This window comes from Triturus cristatus, chromosome 11 (assembly GCF_964204655.1).
Source record: "Triturus cristatus chromosome 11, aTriCri1.1, whole genome shotgun sequence".
Classification (NCBI taxonomy): domain Eukaryota; kingdom Metazoa; phylum Chordata; class Amphibia; order Caudata; family Salamandridae; genus Triturus; species Triturus cristatus.
In genome coordinates this window covers 52,166,404-52,180,599 of record NC_140594.1, presented here as the reverse complement: position 1 = coordinate 52,180,599, position 14,196 = coordinate 52,166,404, and the positions used below count along the sequence as shown (strand labels likewise).

The window sequence follows — 14,196 nt, the reverse complement described above, 5'->3', positions numbered from 1 at the left end:
CAGCAGGGCTACAGCCAGGTCTTTGGGCCTTTCCATGACCCCTCGTCACCCCCAATCCACCTTTCATGGCTACGGAAGGGGCTTCCAGCTGCGACTGTACCTGCCAAGCCACTGCGGCGCACAAGCTTCACAGACCTCTTGGATCGAGCAGCCAGTGGTCAGTCAAGTTCACCCCCGGCAGCCACAGCCTAAAAGCCCTAATAGTCTGCACCTTTATCATCATGGGCACCCAGTAGGCGGCAGGATTCCCCATCACCTGCACCACTGGCGAGTCCAGAATGTTCGGAATATGATACCAATGTTTCAGCATCTATCCTGGATTTCGGTGAGATCGACTCTGAGGCTGATGGGCCTCACGCATCCACGTCTCCCTTTATCATGCCTCAGTGGGACCTTAATCTCACCCTGACGTCCCTGATGCGCGCTCCCTTTGAGCCCTTACATAACTGTCCTCTCAGGCTCCTTACCATCAAGACGGCCTTCCTGGTTGCAATAAAATCTGCTTGGAGGGTAAGTGATCTTCAGGCTTTGTCATTCAAGCCTCCCAACCTGAACATCTACCCAAAAAAGCTGGTTTTATGAACTAGAGCTTCCTTTCTGCCAAAAGACATCACTCCATTCATGTAGGCCAGTCTGTCACTCTGCCTACTTTTTATCCTTTGCCACATCCCTCTAAGTAAGACGCTCTTCTTTGATTACATGAAAGAGTTCCAACAATGGATCGTGCTTTGAATTAAAATCTGCTAATCATTGGCCAAGAAGAACCCCCCCCCCCTCCCCCCGAGTGTTTGCGTGCTCATTTCAACACAGCCAAGAAAGTGACCACTGCATTAACACACAGAGTCGCAGTCCTGGACTTCTGCCAGGCTGCAGCATGGGCTTCTTTGCACTTGTTCACAAAGCACTACTGTCTGGACAGTCCGTTCCGTCAGGATGGGCACTTTCCGCGTTCGGTCCTGCAGGTCTTTTTGGTATGAAATTGTTTTGCAAACCCACCTCTGGGGAGGAATTGTTTGAGTATCTATCCTAAGGTAAGGAATCTGCATCTATAAAACTCTATCAGATGGATAAGGTATTACCTTTGGTAATACCTGATCTTAAAGGTGCTCTATATAGACGCACATCCCCCTCCCACCCTCCCCGCTCTTCGAACAGATTTCTAGGGACAGAGATTTCCCCTTTTTGGTGAATTCACTGACTTGTAAGATTCTTGGCTAGTATGGACTAAGACACTTACACCTCAGGCTTTGAACCTCAAAAAAGGGGTAGTGACAGCTACCTGTTGCAAGTGTGTTGTCACTTTATACTTGGGATAGTGGTAAAAACATGACTGAGTTCTTTCCACTTACCAAGACATTTCACATTTGTAAGGTGTCCCATTGTTATGTATCATACTTCCAGCTACTACTGGCTTTTTACCAAACTGCTCTTCACTGCTGGGGTTTTTGGCCCATAGTTACATTGTTAACACCAACATTATTGTCCCAGGATATAATGTGATGTTTGTTAAAAGTTCAGGACTGGGGAGGACGATTTGGGACCTACCCTGGCGGGCCAAAGATGACAGGTCTCCCAATGCTTACCTTAGTGTCCCTACCTCCACCACCCTCCACGTGTGGGATGCAGTAACCAAAACAGTACCATTGACTACATTCCCATCCTCTTATACCCCCATACACTTTTCCAAGATTGTTCCTCCTGCACTCCAAGAGGGGCCCTTTGACTTATGGAGGAAGGGGGGGGGGGTCTCATGATCTCCGACCTATTCCAAGGCACTAAGATACGGTCCTTTCATGATTGGATGAACCATTTTCACCTTCCAGATACTGAGCATTACCACTATACTCAACTAATACACTGGGTCCAACAGCTACAAATCCATCAAGCTGCCATTAGAGACTACCTACCAATGGAGAAACTTATACAGACTGGTACCACGGGCAAATGATGTATCTCTTTCCTATACAATCTACTTCGCACACTATCGGCATGACGCTCCCAACGTCATAGAGTATGTTGGGGAAATATGCTCCAGACACCGCCCTCGGATAAGCAGTGGGAATCCCTTTATGGGGACATAGCCAAGTTCAATAGATCCATGCACCTTAGGGAAGCCCATTACAAAATGCTGTATGACTGGTACCTCCATCCCCACAAACTGCACTCTATTTTCCCGGGCACCTCTGATCGTTGTTTGCGGGGTTGTGGGTCACTGGGTGACTTTAAACATATATGGTGGGACTGTCCAGTCATGAAAAACCTTTTGGAAAGATATTCTATCCCAAATTAAAGTCAAATTAGGATATCCAATTGGTGACTCCATAGAGCAAGTTCTACTAGGCCTCCGGCACCCACTGCTCAAATACCAAACGCATGCTGATAGATCTATTTTGTGGGTGTGCCTAGGGGCCGCGAAGATGGCCATAGCGGGAGCCTGGAAAAAGCCTGAGGCCCCCTCTCTCTCCCTATGGCACGCTCAACTGTGGAAGGCAATAGCGATGGAACGACTCACTGACCTAGCAGAAGACGCCAGGAAGGGATTTGACTATATCTGGTCCCCCCTGGTTAGCTACCTCTCAGAGGGTCTCCCCCCTTTTGCATGTAGTCCTAGATTGAGGGCGCTTCATCTCTTCCTGATCTAATTGAGTTCTGCCCTTCCTTAAGACAGCACCACTGATGATGTGGCCCTGACGGTGACAAGGGCCTGCTCTGATGGTGGGGGGTCCTTGTCCGGACGGGGCCTTTCACCCTCCCTCACAGCCCATATTGCTACAGCACCAAATTCCCTGGGTATCACCGCAGTTTGACTGTTCTTCTCTTTTTCCTTTTGGTTACTTTATTCTTACTTTCCTTTTGTTCTTGCTCTATGTTCTACGCTTCATTACAAACCGGAAGCTGTTTGCAGCAGGCATCCATCATGTTTGCATTGGGTGTGCTTTACTCATCTCTCAAGGGCGTATACCCGTATTAGCGTTATATGAAGAACTAGACCCAGTGTCTCCGGGAGCTTCCGGGCCTACTGTTGTTCGCTTGTGTTATAATGCGCAGATTCACGGGACACTATGGCGGGTGGCGAGCCTACCAAGTTAGTTAGACACTGCTTTTCACTTTAGCTACCTACAGCATGGTATCTGTCCCGTTGGAAAAAAAATCTTTTTTTTAAACGCATTGTGAGATGTAATCATTAAGCGCTGTTTGTACTTTGGGATAAATATTTTAATAAACACATTTTGACAAAAAAAAGTTCAGGACTGACTTATAGTGAGACATTTACCATGAGGACACTTGCTGCTAGGAATGTCCATATAAAAGCAGCAACATTTAGTCGGGCAGGGAGTGAAGAAAAGCAGTGATAGGCATGCTGAAATCTTCAAAGTCCAGGTGCCTTAAAATACAGGGTTACAAATGAATCTGGTGTAATATAAAATGTTAAAGGGTTCACAAGATACTATGCTGTTGACAGGGTTGACTACCCCTACAATGTTACAATATTCAGTAAGGTAGGTGAATGACCTCCAGCTGTTTCCAGGAATTTGTTTTTAATACATTTGAATATAGCAATCCATTAATAGTCCTGTAAACCTGACAAAGCCCTGACGGAGTGAATGTGAAATGTAATGATATGTGAGAGAGGGTAATGAGACGTGAGTGAGAGAGCAATACACAGATTTTCTGTGCATAAATCCATGTAAGATAGGTCCCTTGGACACACTGCAAATGGGAAGAAACTACATACCCTGCATTACTTTGCATTTAAATCAAACATTTCTTTTATAACAATCACTGCAAAAAGTACAATTTGGTTTAAACACTGGAAAAATACATTTTGTTCTAATTTAGGGTTAAGTAGGTGAAGCGCTGATGTGGAAAGACTTGGAAGCAGCTGAGAAAACACCACTGAAATCCTCACAAAAAATAAACACTGAAAACTGCACAGCCTATTGGTAGGACATCCTATTTAGCAGACCCAGAACCGCACCACTAATCATGTGGTACCCTTATCCTAGCTTTAATAGCAGTTAGTGATTAATATTAAATAAGAGGGCTGTCTGGGTATATATGTAACTGGGTTTGTGGTGCAATGGGTGGCATAACGTGCTGATTCACTCCGAATAAAGCACTGCATCTCTTTTACGCAAGATGAACCACAATACTACGAGGTGGCAGAATGGTACATGACAGACTGACTCTCATTCATGTCCTGGCCTGGAAGCACTGTGTGTTTGATTCTAATGGCTGTGAAGGCCTAACCTGTCTTTAGAGCATCTTGATCCCTGAGCTGTGACCTTCAGCCATGAAATGCTTGAGCTTGAGACTAAGGCATCCAGAGGCCAAAATTGGCCTACATTGGGTCTGAAGTGGAGAGATGCCAAAGCTGGGTCTAAGGTTTCCAGATGTCTAAGCCAGGTCTAAGGGGACTGAAACCCGAGATGTGTTGAAAGAGGCTGAATGCCTGAGCTAGCCTAAGGTTAGCAAAATAGTGAACTAGAACACATCCGTCAAGTGCCTAAGCTAGTTCGAGTCCCTGATAATGTCTGGGCCAGACAACGTATTTAGGTCGAAAGATTCAGGGTGGCAGAGTCAGGATGTGGGTGCAAGAGAGAGCGACACTACACTCCAATCTCCTCTTGGAGCACATTTATAATGAACAGTGTCCAGAGCTGGGTTACCCATTCACCGCGTATGAAGCATTGACTCTACTTTGAAATGTCAAGTCATTTGGTGTAAGATTCCCTGTAAGTGGAGGTTTAACTCCTATATGGCAAGTTTCAGCCTTTGTATCCCCATCTTTGTTTTTCATTGTAAAGAGTAACATTAATCTCTTGATAGCTCATTCTGCCATTTCAAAGCTCATAATTGATGCTGTTGATTCTTTAATATAAATATTTTACATGTAAAACATGTTACCTCACACTTTTTAAAAATGCATTTTTCCTGGTATGCCTCTAATTAAGATTCATCACTTTAACCAAAAGTATGTCTCAATTAGATAAGCGGGTTCTCTCTTCACGCATGGTGACAATTCCTCTCATTTGAAGGCCTTATCAGCTGGTTTGTTTAATGTTTGGTAATATTTCTCAAACTGTTTCCGACTCTTATCCTCTCTGTATTGGCATTTGTTCTATAGCCCATACCGAGTTATCCACACAGTTGTGAACTAACTGTGGAAGCCTCACCACACAAGTGTAAAATTGAAACTGTACTAATGGGTTCCCTTTCGGTTTGTCCCTCGCGCCTAACCCCATATGTAACATCCATTCTGGAAGAATATTGAAGGGCAAAGATCTGTAGATTGTGTTTAAGCACCCAAGTATTTCAGAAGGCAGAAAGGCTTCTGGAATGTTTCTGCTCCAGAGCACTACACTGAGTTCATAGTTACTGGAGTAAAGTTGTGCGCGATAGTCTCCATGATGCTAGTGCGTAAGCCTCACTGGTGTTCAGCTTGAAATCCTCCATGGTTACTACTACCAAAGGTTGTCTGGTGGCCAGTGTGGAAGCCCCTGCTCACCATCACCCTGGTAGTTGATGGAAAAGTTCCCCACCTGCTTGTGGAGAAGCTTCTCCAGTTGCCAGAATGCGCACCATTCTGCTGCTGTGGGGTACAAAATATTTCCTCGACCCAGTCTAGGAGACTTCCTGGTTGACGGTGCGAAAGCCAATGCTCCCTGGTCGATAGTATAAACATGTGCGTTATTAGTGAAAAGTATTCTGATGGCGATTGCAGCAGCCTCTACAGTTGTCAACCAACAGAAATCCATTTTGATTGTTAAATCCCATGCACACCTGTCAGTTACTGCTGGGAAGTTGTTTCAGGTGGCTTGTTAGTGAGTAAGCCATTGGATGCCAGTGTAAAAGTGTTGTATCTTGCATCGTCCCATGCTCTGTGTCACATGCTGATGTCTAAGTGAATTAAAATTATTTTTTCTTTATGTTCTTTCAATAGGACATTGAAGCGGACAACACTGAATACATGGCCGACCTGGGGTTCCGGGTGAGTCCTTTGAGCGCTTCTGTCCTCTAAGTAGGAGTACTTGCTCCATAGAAATAGTTTTCCTTATTTTGGAGTCCAAATCAAGCATTTTTGTCTGAAAGAGATTTCATTGTAATCCCTGACTCACTCTCTCCACCTTTCTATCCTTTTTCCCTTCCTCCTTCCTCTCCCTGATCTTTCTCCTTTTCTGCCCCTCTCCCTCCTTGTGGCCCAGTGTGGTTAGGACCACTGTTAGATCAAATTCACGTTCATCCAGTCTGCCCATTTGCCATCTACTTCTAACATGCAAATGCACATCAGGATGATGAAATTTGGTCCTGATGTGTTTTTTAATGTACACCCCCCTGGAATTCTTTTTTGCAGTCCATGTTTTCAGTAACGCATGCTTCTTTTACAGGCATTCACAGGCTCTGGCAATCGTTTGGATGGCAAGACAAAGGGCATTGAGCCAAGCCCCTCACCCATCAAGCCCGGGGACATTAGGAGGTAGGCTAAGTGTCCTATGCTGTCCACGCTGTACTGGGGAAAACACTGGTTGTCCGTGGTTCCCATCACCTTTTTCACTTCCAACTCTTCATGGGCCATTCAGCGGTTCACCCACCCACCTCTGGTAAAGGGCCCTCCTGGGCCTCCCACTCTTTGCTCTGTGAAAGGTCCAGGTGATTTTTTTAAAGAGCTGAACACTAGGCCACAGTTTCTAAGCCAGGGACACCCTTTTGTTGCTCTGCGAGAGGCCCAGTTGTCACACCAAGCTCTGGCAGTCCTCAAAATAGACCTTTTACATATTAAGCCCTAAAGGTCTCTTCCATTATTTCTCTTACAGCACTGTTTGTGTTACTTTAAAAAGTATTTCACATTAATACTGTGATATTGTGGTTTACAGTGTAGAGCTACCACATATATCCATGAATGTAGGCTTATCACCCAGGTTTCTTGTTAAAATGTCAGCCATAGATTGTGGGGTACAGCTAAATAGTTAAAACCAGAGCAATGTTGAATAAAATAGTAAAAATAAATGTCTTGATGTTCCTTTCCAACATAGTCAAGACACTAAAAAAAGTGAAGAGTTTTGCTGTTATTTTTAGAGGCATTTGACAATGCTAATGGTGTCTGCCTTATCAAACGATGTTGTCAGACTTAAAATGAGTTTACATGTCTGCCTGCTTTATGGAAGGTCTTTTTCACTTCTGTGACCTGAAACTGACTGAGATTTCAGGCTCCAGCAGTTTCTGCTGGTGCTGAGAAAAGCACTTGGTATTCACATGATAAGACACACTCCAGGTGCAGAATAAGCATATGGAAAAACTAAGGAAGTAATCTAAATCGCTGTGGGAATACATGCACTGTTGGCGGAAACCGACATAAATAAAGCAAGCTAAATATCCATCCTACTAAAAACATAAACATCAAAAATCACTTTAATCCATTTAGGCATGTCCTCAATACAAAAATAATATATGTAAAACCTAAATAAACAATTTATTTTAACAAAGGAAGTTTACTTTTAAGTAGTAAGTAGGAATCACAGTCTTAGTCATTTTTTTGTTAAAAAACAAACTCTCTGATTTGCCCCAGAAAAAAAGAACAAACTTCCTTCCAATATTGGAGAAACCGTGGACGCTCAAAAGTAGCAGCACACGTTTCGGTGGTGTTTCATGAGTAATACACTTCCTTCCTCAGGACAATGTAGCCTTGATCGACACTGGAAAAGTTGTGATTCATAAATCCAAGCAGCTAGAACTGGGGTCTGTTCATACAACTAAGAAATAAAGAAACCATATAGAAACATTTATCATTAACAAAGTAACATTCAAGGCAATGCTACAGTGGCATCAACAACAATAAAGAACCAAAAGCATTATAAGTATTCACAGTTCAACTAAAACAGATGAATAACTTCAGATAAACAAACATACCGTCCCATCTGTTATAAAATAGTGTCATGTGATAAGAGGATCCGTAAAGAGATGAATAGAAATAGGCATGCCTCTTCAACAATTCATTGCTATACTCAGAAGGTAACAATCTCTTGTCAAACATGATGTAATTCGGGATAATCTGAATCTGTTATCAAAGAATGTAAAACCTAACAAAAAGAGGCTGTTTGTCTAAACAGATAGGAGAAATGAAAAATGAGGTATGGAAACAAGTCACGGACATCACTTAAACAATCAAAGGTTAATGTATCCTGTTATAGTCCATCATTCTATAGTTACAAAGGCATATACATTGTATGGAAGATTTTTGTTATTCAATACAAATATGTGACCATGTATTATATGAGAGTTCCATAACCATTTAGAGGAATGAGGCTGAAGGCCATGTTCTTTAATAAGGTTATGGAACTCAGAGGTGACTTGCAATATCCTTATCATGTACACTAGGGGGTACTTTATCTCATATAATACATGGTCACACTATCCCGTTTCTCACAACCACCTAATGTTTTCAAACATGAAGAACAAAAATAAAACCTCTAGTGCAAAATTAAACACATCGAAAACCTGTTAGATATTTGTTGCAAATAGAAACCGTTCAATACAAGTACGTTTAAAAAAGAAAAAAACTGCAGTAGCTGTGAACGTGTAGAAACATGCACAAAGATTCTAACTTTTCTCTATGTAAGGAGTGTAAAATATAAACATATTCTCTTGGCGTGTCATTGTAAGCTATTAAAATAGAGCAGAAGAAAGAAAAGCAAAGTGCCCTTACTTTAAACAGCTACTTCGATTATGCTCCGTGACCTGACCCTGTGTGTGTGTGTGTGTATGTATATATATATATATATATTGCACTTTCATTATGTACATATAGATACGTAACACCATCTATGACCATTTTATTAGGACACCATACCTTTTATTTGTCAATATTCTGTGTGATACGTAGGTCTACCGCTTAGGATCACTCCCCGTCTGCAAAAACTATATCCATGATGCACTGACGTAAATGATTAATTCTATTAAGAAATCGGTTAAAATAATTGTCAACAAGCAATGGCTCTATACTTTAAAGTTTTTTGTTTTGAATAAATTGTATGGTTTTTCAAGCAATGTATTATTTGAACTGATGACACAGTGGGTTATGACTACTACAGTTTAATAACTCACGACTTAAAAGCAAATTTTTGTTTAATCCCACGATTGTCTAAGACTGTCTTCACTGTTATTTTGTGCACGCTGCGACGTGCTTAACGTGTAATTGTATTATATACTTCCTGGTTTACTGAAGAGGTCATGTGACCAAGGCTGCTTGACAGCCGAAACGCGTCTTCTGCCCCCTCGTGTAAATAAACCTACTATTTTGCAGCAAGATCAGTGTGGCTCGCCTTCTTTCCTTCGGAACTGTGGGGAGAATTCTGTGATAGATATATATATATATATATATATATATATATATATCTTTGTAGATCACATTTTTTTGATAAACAAGTTTTATTGGAGATTTTGAAAACACAGCAAAAGAAAACAAACCACCACTGTACAACCACACAGAGTGAGATCACTCCCCCCTCCTCCCCACCCGAAGCCCCGTCCCCCGCCCCTACCCCCCCAAAGCGCCCAATCAAAATACATTGCCCAACCATTTCCCCCATACCCTACGATATTTCTTGGGGCAGCCCCTCGCCAGATAGAGAGTTCGTTCCTGGGCCGCACACCAGTCCACACCAGCACTCCATTTGGCCATAGTAGGCGGTCGTGGGTGCTTCCATGCCGCTGCAATGTCTCTTTTTGCCACCATAAACGCTGTCATAAGAAACCGCTTCTCTGCGCGGGTGCCATGCAGACCATCTGTGATGCCCAGCAGGGCGTGTCTAGGGTTGTGTGGTACCTCCCAGCCCAACACCTCTGTGAGGTCAGCCTCTATGCCCCTCCAGTAATCTCCTAGGTCCGGACAGGACCACACCATATGGATAAAGTCGGCCGGTGCAAAGCCACAGCGGGGGCAGGATGCGTCAACAGAGAGGTCCGCGCGGTGTAGACGCGCCGGTGTGAGGTATGCAGTGTGGAGATAGTATATTTGAATCAGCCGCAACTTGGCGGAGGCCGTCACCAGCCGGGGGGCCATAAGGGCGTCCCTCCAATCCACCTCATCCAAGGGCCCCACCCAACCCTCCCATCGTTCCCTCAGGCCGTCCTGAACCGCGGGAGTATTGTTAATAAGAGAGCGGTGTATACGGGAAATACCCTCCCTCCCCAGGTTACCCAGCAAGGCCTGAGCTTCCGGGGGAATGTGGTCTGGCAATCGAACATCTAGAGGAGTATAGGTGCGAATGGCATGGCGCAGCTGGAGGTACTTTTAAAATTGTGACGAGTGAAGGGAGAAGCGTTCCTGCAGCTCTGCGTATGAGCACATGCGCCCCCCCCGCCAGACGTCCCCCAGCTGGGAGATGCCGAGCAGGTCCCATGACCGAAAGCCCTCCAAGGCAGTAACGTCCCGCAACCGCGCCCCGTGCCAAAGGGGAGTGGCGCGAGTCAGCCGTCTGGTCCACCCTGGTATGGCGAAGCGCCGCCCGCCAGGCCAAAAAGACCGCCCTAGTGATTCCGGGGCAGGAAGCGGGTATGGGAGCCCCGTATAGGCGATCCAAAATGCAGGGGAAACCCAAATCAGCTAGTTCCACCCTGTAGGCCGGGTCGGACCATCCCCCGCCGAACCAATCGTGAATGACGAGAAGGCGAGTGGCCAAATAGTAGAGGTAGAGGTTGGTCATACCGAACCCTCCATCAAAGGTGGGTAGACGACACGTCGACAAAGCCAGCCGCGGCCTCCCACCGCCCGAGAGGAATCGAGTCGCCAACCCGTCCATCTCGCGGAACCAAGGCCTTGGAAAGGACACGGGGGTATTTTGTAATATATAGAGGAACCGGGGGAGGATCATCATTTTGTAGAGTGCCACCCTCCCCAGCGGATTGAGTGGGAGCGGTTGCCAGCGTGCCAGGTCAGCCTTGGCCTTTTTGACCAGGGGAGCCACGTTAAGGGCCCAGCTCACTTCCGGGAGCAGGGAGACCCAGATACCGAGGTATTTAAAAGACAGCCGGCGGAGGGGAATCCTGTCCTGCCAGTCAAAGCATTCCCGAGAGGGGTGCAGAGGCACAAGGACCGATTTATGCGGGTGTAAATAGAGGCCAGACGCACGGCCAAAAAGGCCCAAGAGATGGAGGGCGCGGGGACCAGATCGCGCCGGGTCGCCAAGGTACAGCAACACGTCGTCTGCATAGAGGGCTATCCTGTCGGGCGCAAGGCCCGGCCACTCCCAGCCCCGAAGAAGAGGGTCCGCGCGGACCAGGGCAGCAAGGGGTTCCATGGCGAGGGCAAAGAGGAGAGGCGACAATGGGCACCCCTGCCGCGTCCCCCGGCCGATCCGAAACGGCTTCGACAACGCCCCGTTAACTAGCACTCTGGCACGAGGACGCGCGTAGAGGACCCGCACCATTCCGACAAATTTGGGGCCGAAACCCATAAGTCAAGACCTCAAATAGATAGGGGCACCCAACCGAATCAAACGCCTTTTCGAAGTCGGCGAGTAGGAGCGTGAGATATGGGGATATGCGGTGGCGATGAGCCAGGGCCACGTGAAGTCGACGGAGGCAGTGGCGGGTACCGCGGTCCGGCATGAAGCCACATTGGTCCGGATGCACCAGGCTGGACAGAAAGGGCCGAAGCCTCTGTGCCAGGACCGCCGCGTAGAGTTTGATGTCTGTATTGATGAGGGAGATCGGCCGGTAAGCTGACCTGTCACAAGAGGGCGGCGCGGACTTGGGCAGAACCACAATCGTGGCCACGTCGGCCTCTGGGCGGAAGGAGCCGTGCTCAACCGCCTCAGCATAAAGGGCGCTCAACCGAGGGGTCAGAAGGTCCTTGTAGGCGGCGTAAAACTCTTGCGGGAATCCGTCCGGTCCCGGGGTCTTCCCCGCCGATGTGCGCCCGATCGCCTCCCCAATCTCCTCCAGAGAGATGGGCACCTCCAGACTCTCCCAGTCACTGGACCGAAGACAAGGAAGTTGTACATTGTGAGCTGCAAGCAGCGAAGCTAGGGATAAGTCTGACGCCCGGGCCCAGTACAGCCGAGCGTAGTATTGAGCGAAGGTGTTTGCCATGGCCACGGAGGTGGACTGAAGCTGGCCGTGTGAGTCGGTGACCGCCGGGATGATGCGTGACGCCCCGGGGTAGGTGACCAGCCGGTGCAGCAGAGCCCCATTCTTGTCACCCCACCCGTAGACCCTCGCCACCGAGGATTGCCAAAGAAGCTTAGCCGCATCCATTGACCGCTGGCGAATCTCTTCCCGCAGAAGGCGCAGCTGACGATCCACGGCCGGATCCCCGTCCGCGGATAGAGATTGCTCCAGAAGCAACGCCCGGGCCTCGCAGGCAGTGAGTCGCTGAAGCTGCGTCCGGCGGTGCCGCACCACCAACGCCTTGGCGGCCCCCCTGATGGTGGCCTTACCCGCCTCCCAGAGGGTGCCCGCCGAGGAGACTGACCCATCGTTGTCACCAAAGTACTGCGCCAGCGCGGACCCTACCTCCTTGCAGAGTCTTTTATCCCGGAGAAACCAGGCGTTGAAGCGCCACATCTGACGGGCCCCTTGGGGCGGGGGCCCCAGACCCAGGAGGACAGGGGAATGATCGGATATCCCTCTGGGAAGAATGCGAACATCTTGGATGCCCGCACACTCGGTGGACAGGACAAAGATTGCGTCAATCCGCGCATGAGTGTGGTGGGCGGCCGAAGTGTGGGTGTATTGCCGCGCGCGCGGATGCCAGACACGCAGGCGTCACACAGGCCCTGGGCCTCCGCCCACCCCACCAGCTGTCTAGCCCGTGCGGCGCGTGGCGTCGAAACCGGGCCCGAAGAATCAAGCAGCGGTGCAGAGACAGCGTTGGAAGTCCCCACCCAGAACAACAGCACCCGGCGGGAGAGCGGCCAGCAGGGACGCGGCATGGGATAATGCTTGGGCCAGCCCGGTGGGCGGCGCGTATAACGACAGAAAAGTAAGCGGCCGACCTTCCAGCGTGCCACTGACGGCGATCCCCGTCCCCTGGGGGTCACGGGCCACCCGGGTAAAGACAAAGGGAGCAGAACGGCGCAGCAGGACGGCGACCCCCCCGAGACCCGCGAGAGAATCCCGAGTGCCACACCCGGTCGTACCCGTATCTGGCCAGGAAGGGACACCTCTCACCCAGCAGGTGGGTCTCCTGAAGAAGAAGCACGTCGATCTCATTGCGTTGAGCATATTTAAGGACTGCAGTGCGCTTGAGTCTATCCAGTAGACCATTCACGTTCCATGACAAAATGCGCATATGAGCCTTGGAGGGGAGATCATCCATGGGAGCGATAGGAGTAGAGCACGCCAGAGAGGAAGCGGCCAGAAGAGGCCTGGACCACAGGTCCTGCACCAGGGAGGGGCACTGGACCGCTCATGAGGGCAGGCGGCGGCGGGGCCCGCACGGGCGAGCGCAGGGAGGGGCACAGCAGTGTATCAAGTGTGGTGCAGTAACAGATGCTCAGATAAAACCAAATCCAACCCAAACAAAGCAATCCCCCAGGAAGAAACAGCCAACAGGCCCCCAACCCCAGACCCCCACCCCCCACCCTACACTTCAAAAAGGAAGCATCTGTCGCCCGAACAACCCAACAGTTAGAAGAGCCCAAGCCTAGATGCTCAGGTGTAAAGAGCGTAGTGGACCCCTCCAGAAGTACGGATTTCAGTGAAACGTCCTAGGTGTTTGCAAGAAAGCGTAGGAGCGCAGAGCCCCCTCCTCCCTTCCCTCAAAGAAGGTTGTCACCTCTCCCCGTGGAAACTTGGGTCAGACAACAAGTTACATGGCGGGACTACGGGAGAGGTCAGACAAGTCAGACTGTATAGTGAGGGGGGCGGGAGATCCCCCCGGCCTGGGTGACAGGCAGCGCCGGGGTCCCCCAGCCACATGAGACGATGCCCCAGAGGAGGCCGAGGAGTCTCTCACACGTCTCTCAGGAGCATTGGCAGACCGGGTCCGGGTCGTCGCCCCTCCGTGGTGCAGCCAGGATTGCGTGCGTTTCCTGCGCCGTGGTCGTCGGGCGCCAAGTACCTCCTTGCCCCGGGCCCCCGCAGTGGATGACAGCGCCACGGTTTGGCGCAGAGGCTTTTCCTCCGTGAGCCAGGTCCAGGCTGCCCGAGGGGTATCAAAGAACAAAGTCTTGTCCTGGAAGACAACACGAAGGT

General features: G+C 48.6%; 1 protein-coding gene across 1 annotated transcript in view; it reads left to right on the top strand.

Moving 5' to 3' along the window:
- Nucleotides 1-14,196, top strand: part of UFD1 (ubiquitin recognition factor in ER associated degradation 1) — a 76,260-nt gene that overhangs the window by 57,537 nt on the left and 4,527 nt on the right. The window contains exons 9-10 of the mRNA XM_085633663.1: nt 5,945-5,992; nt 6,390-6,478. Of these exons, the coding sequence (XP_085489789.1) occupies nt 5,945-5,992; nt 6,390-6,478 (137 nt within the window). The remainder of the gene's footprint in view (nt 1-5,944; nt 5,993-6,389; nt 6,479-14,196) is intronic.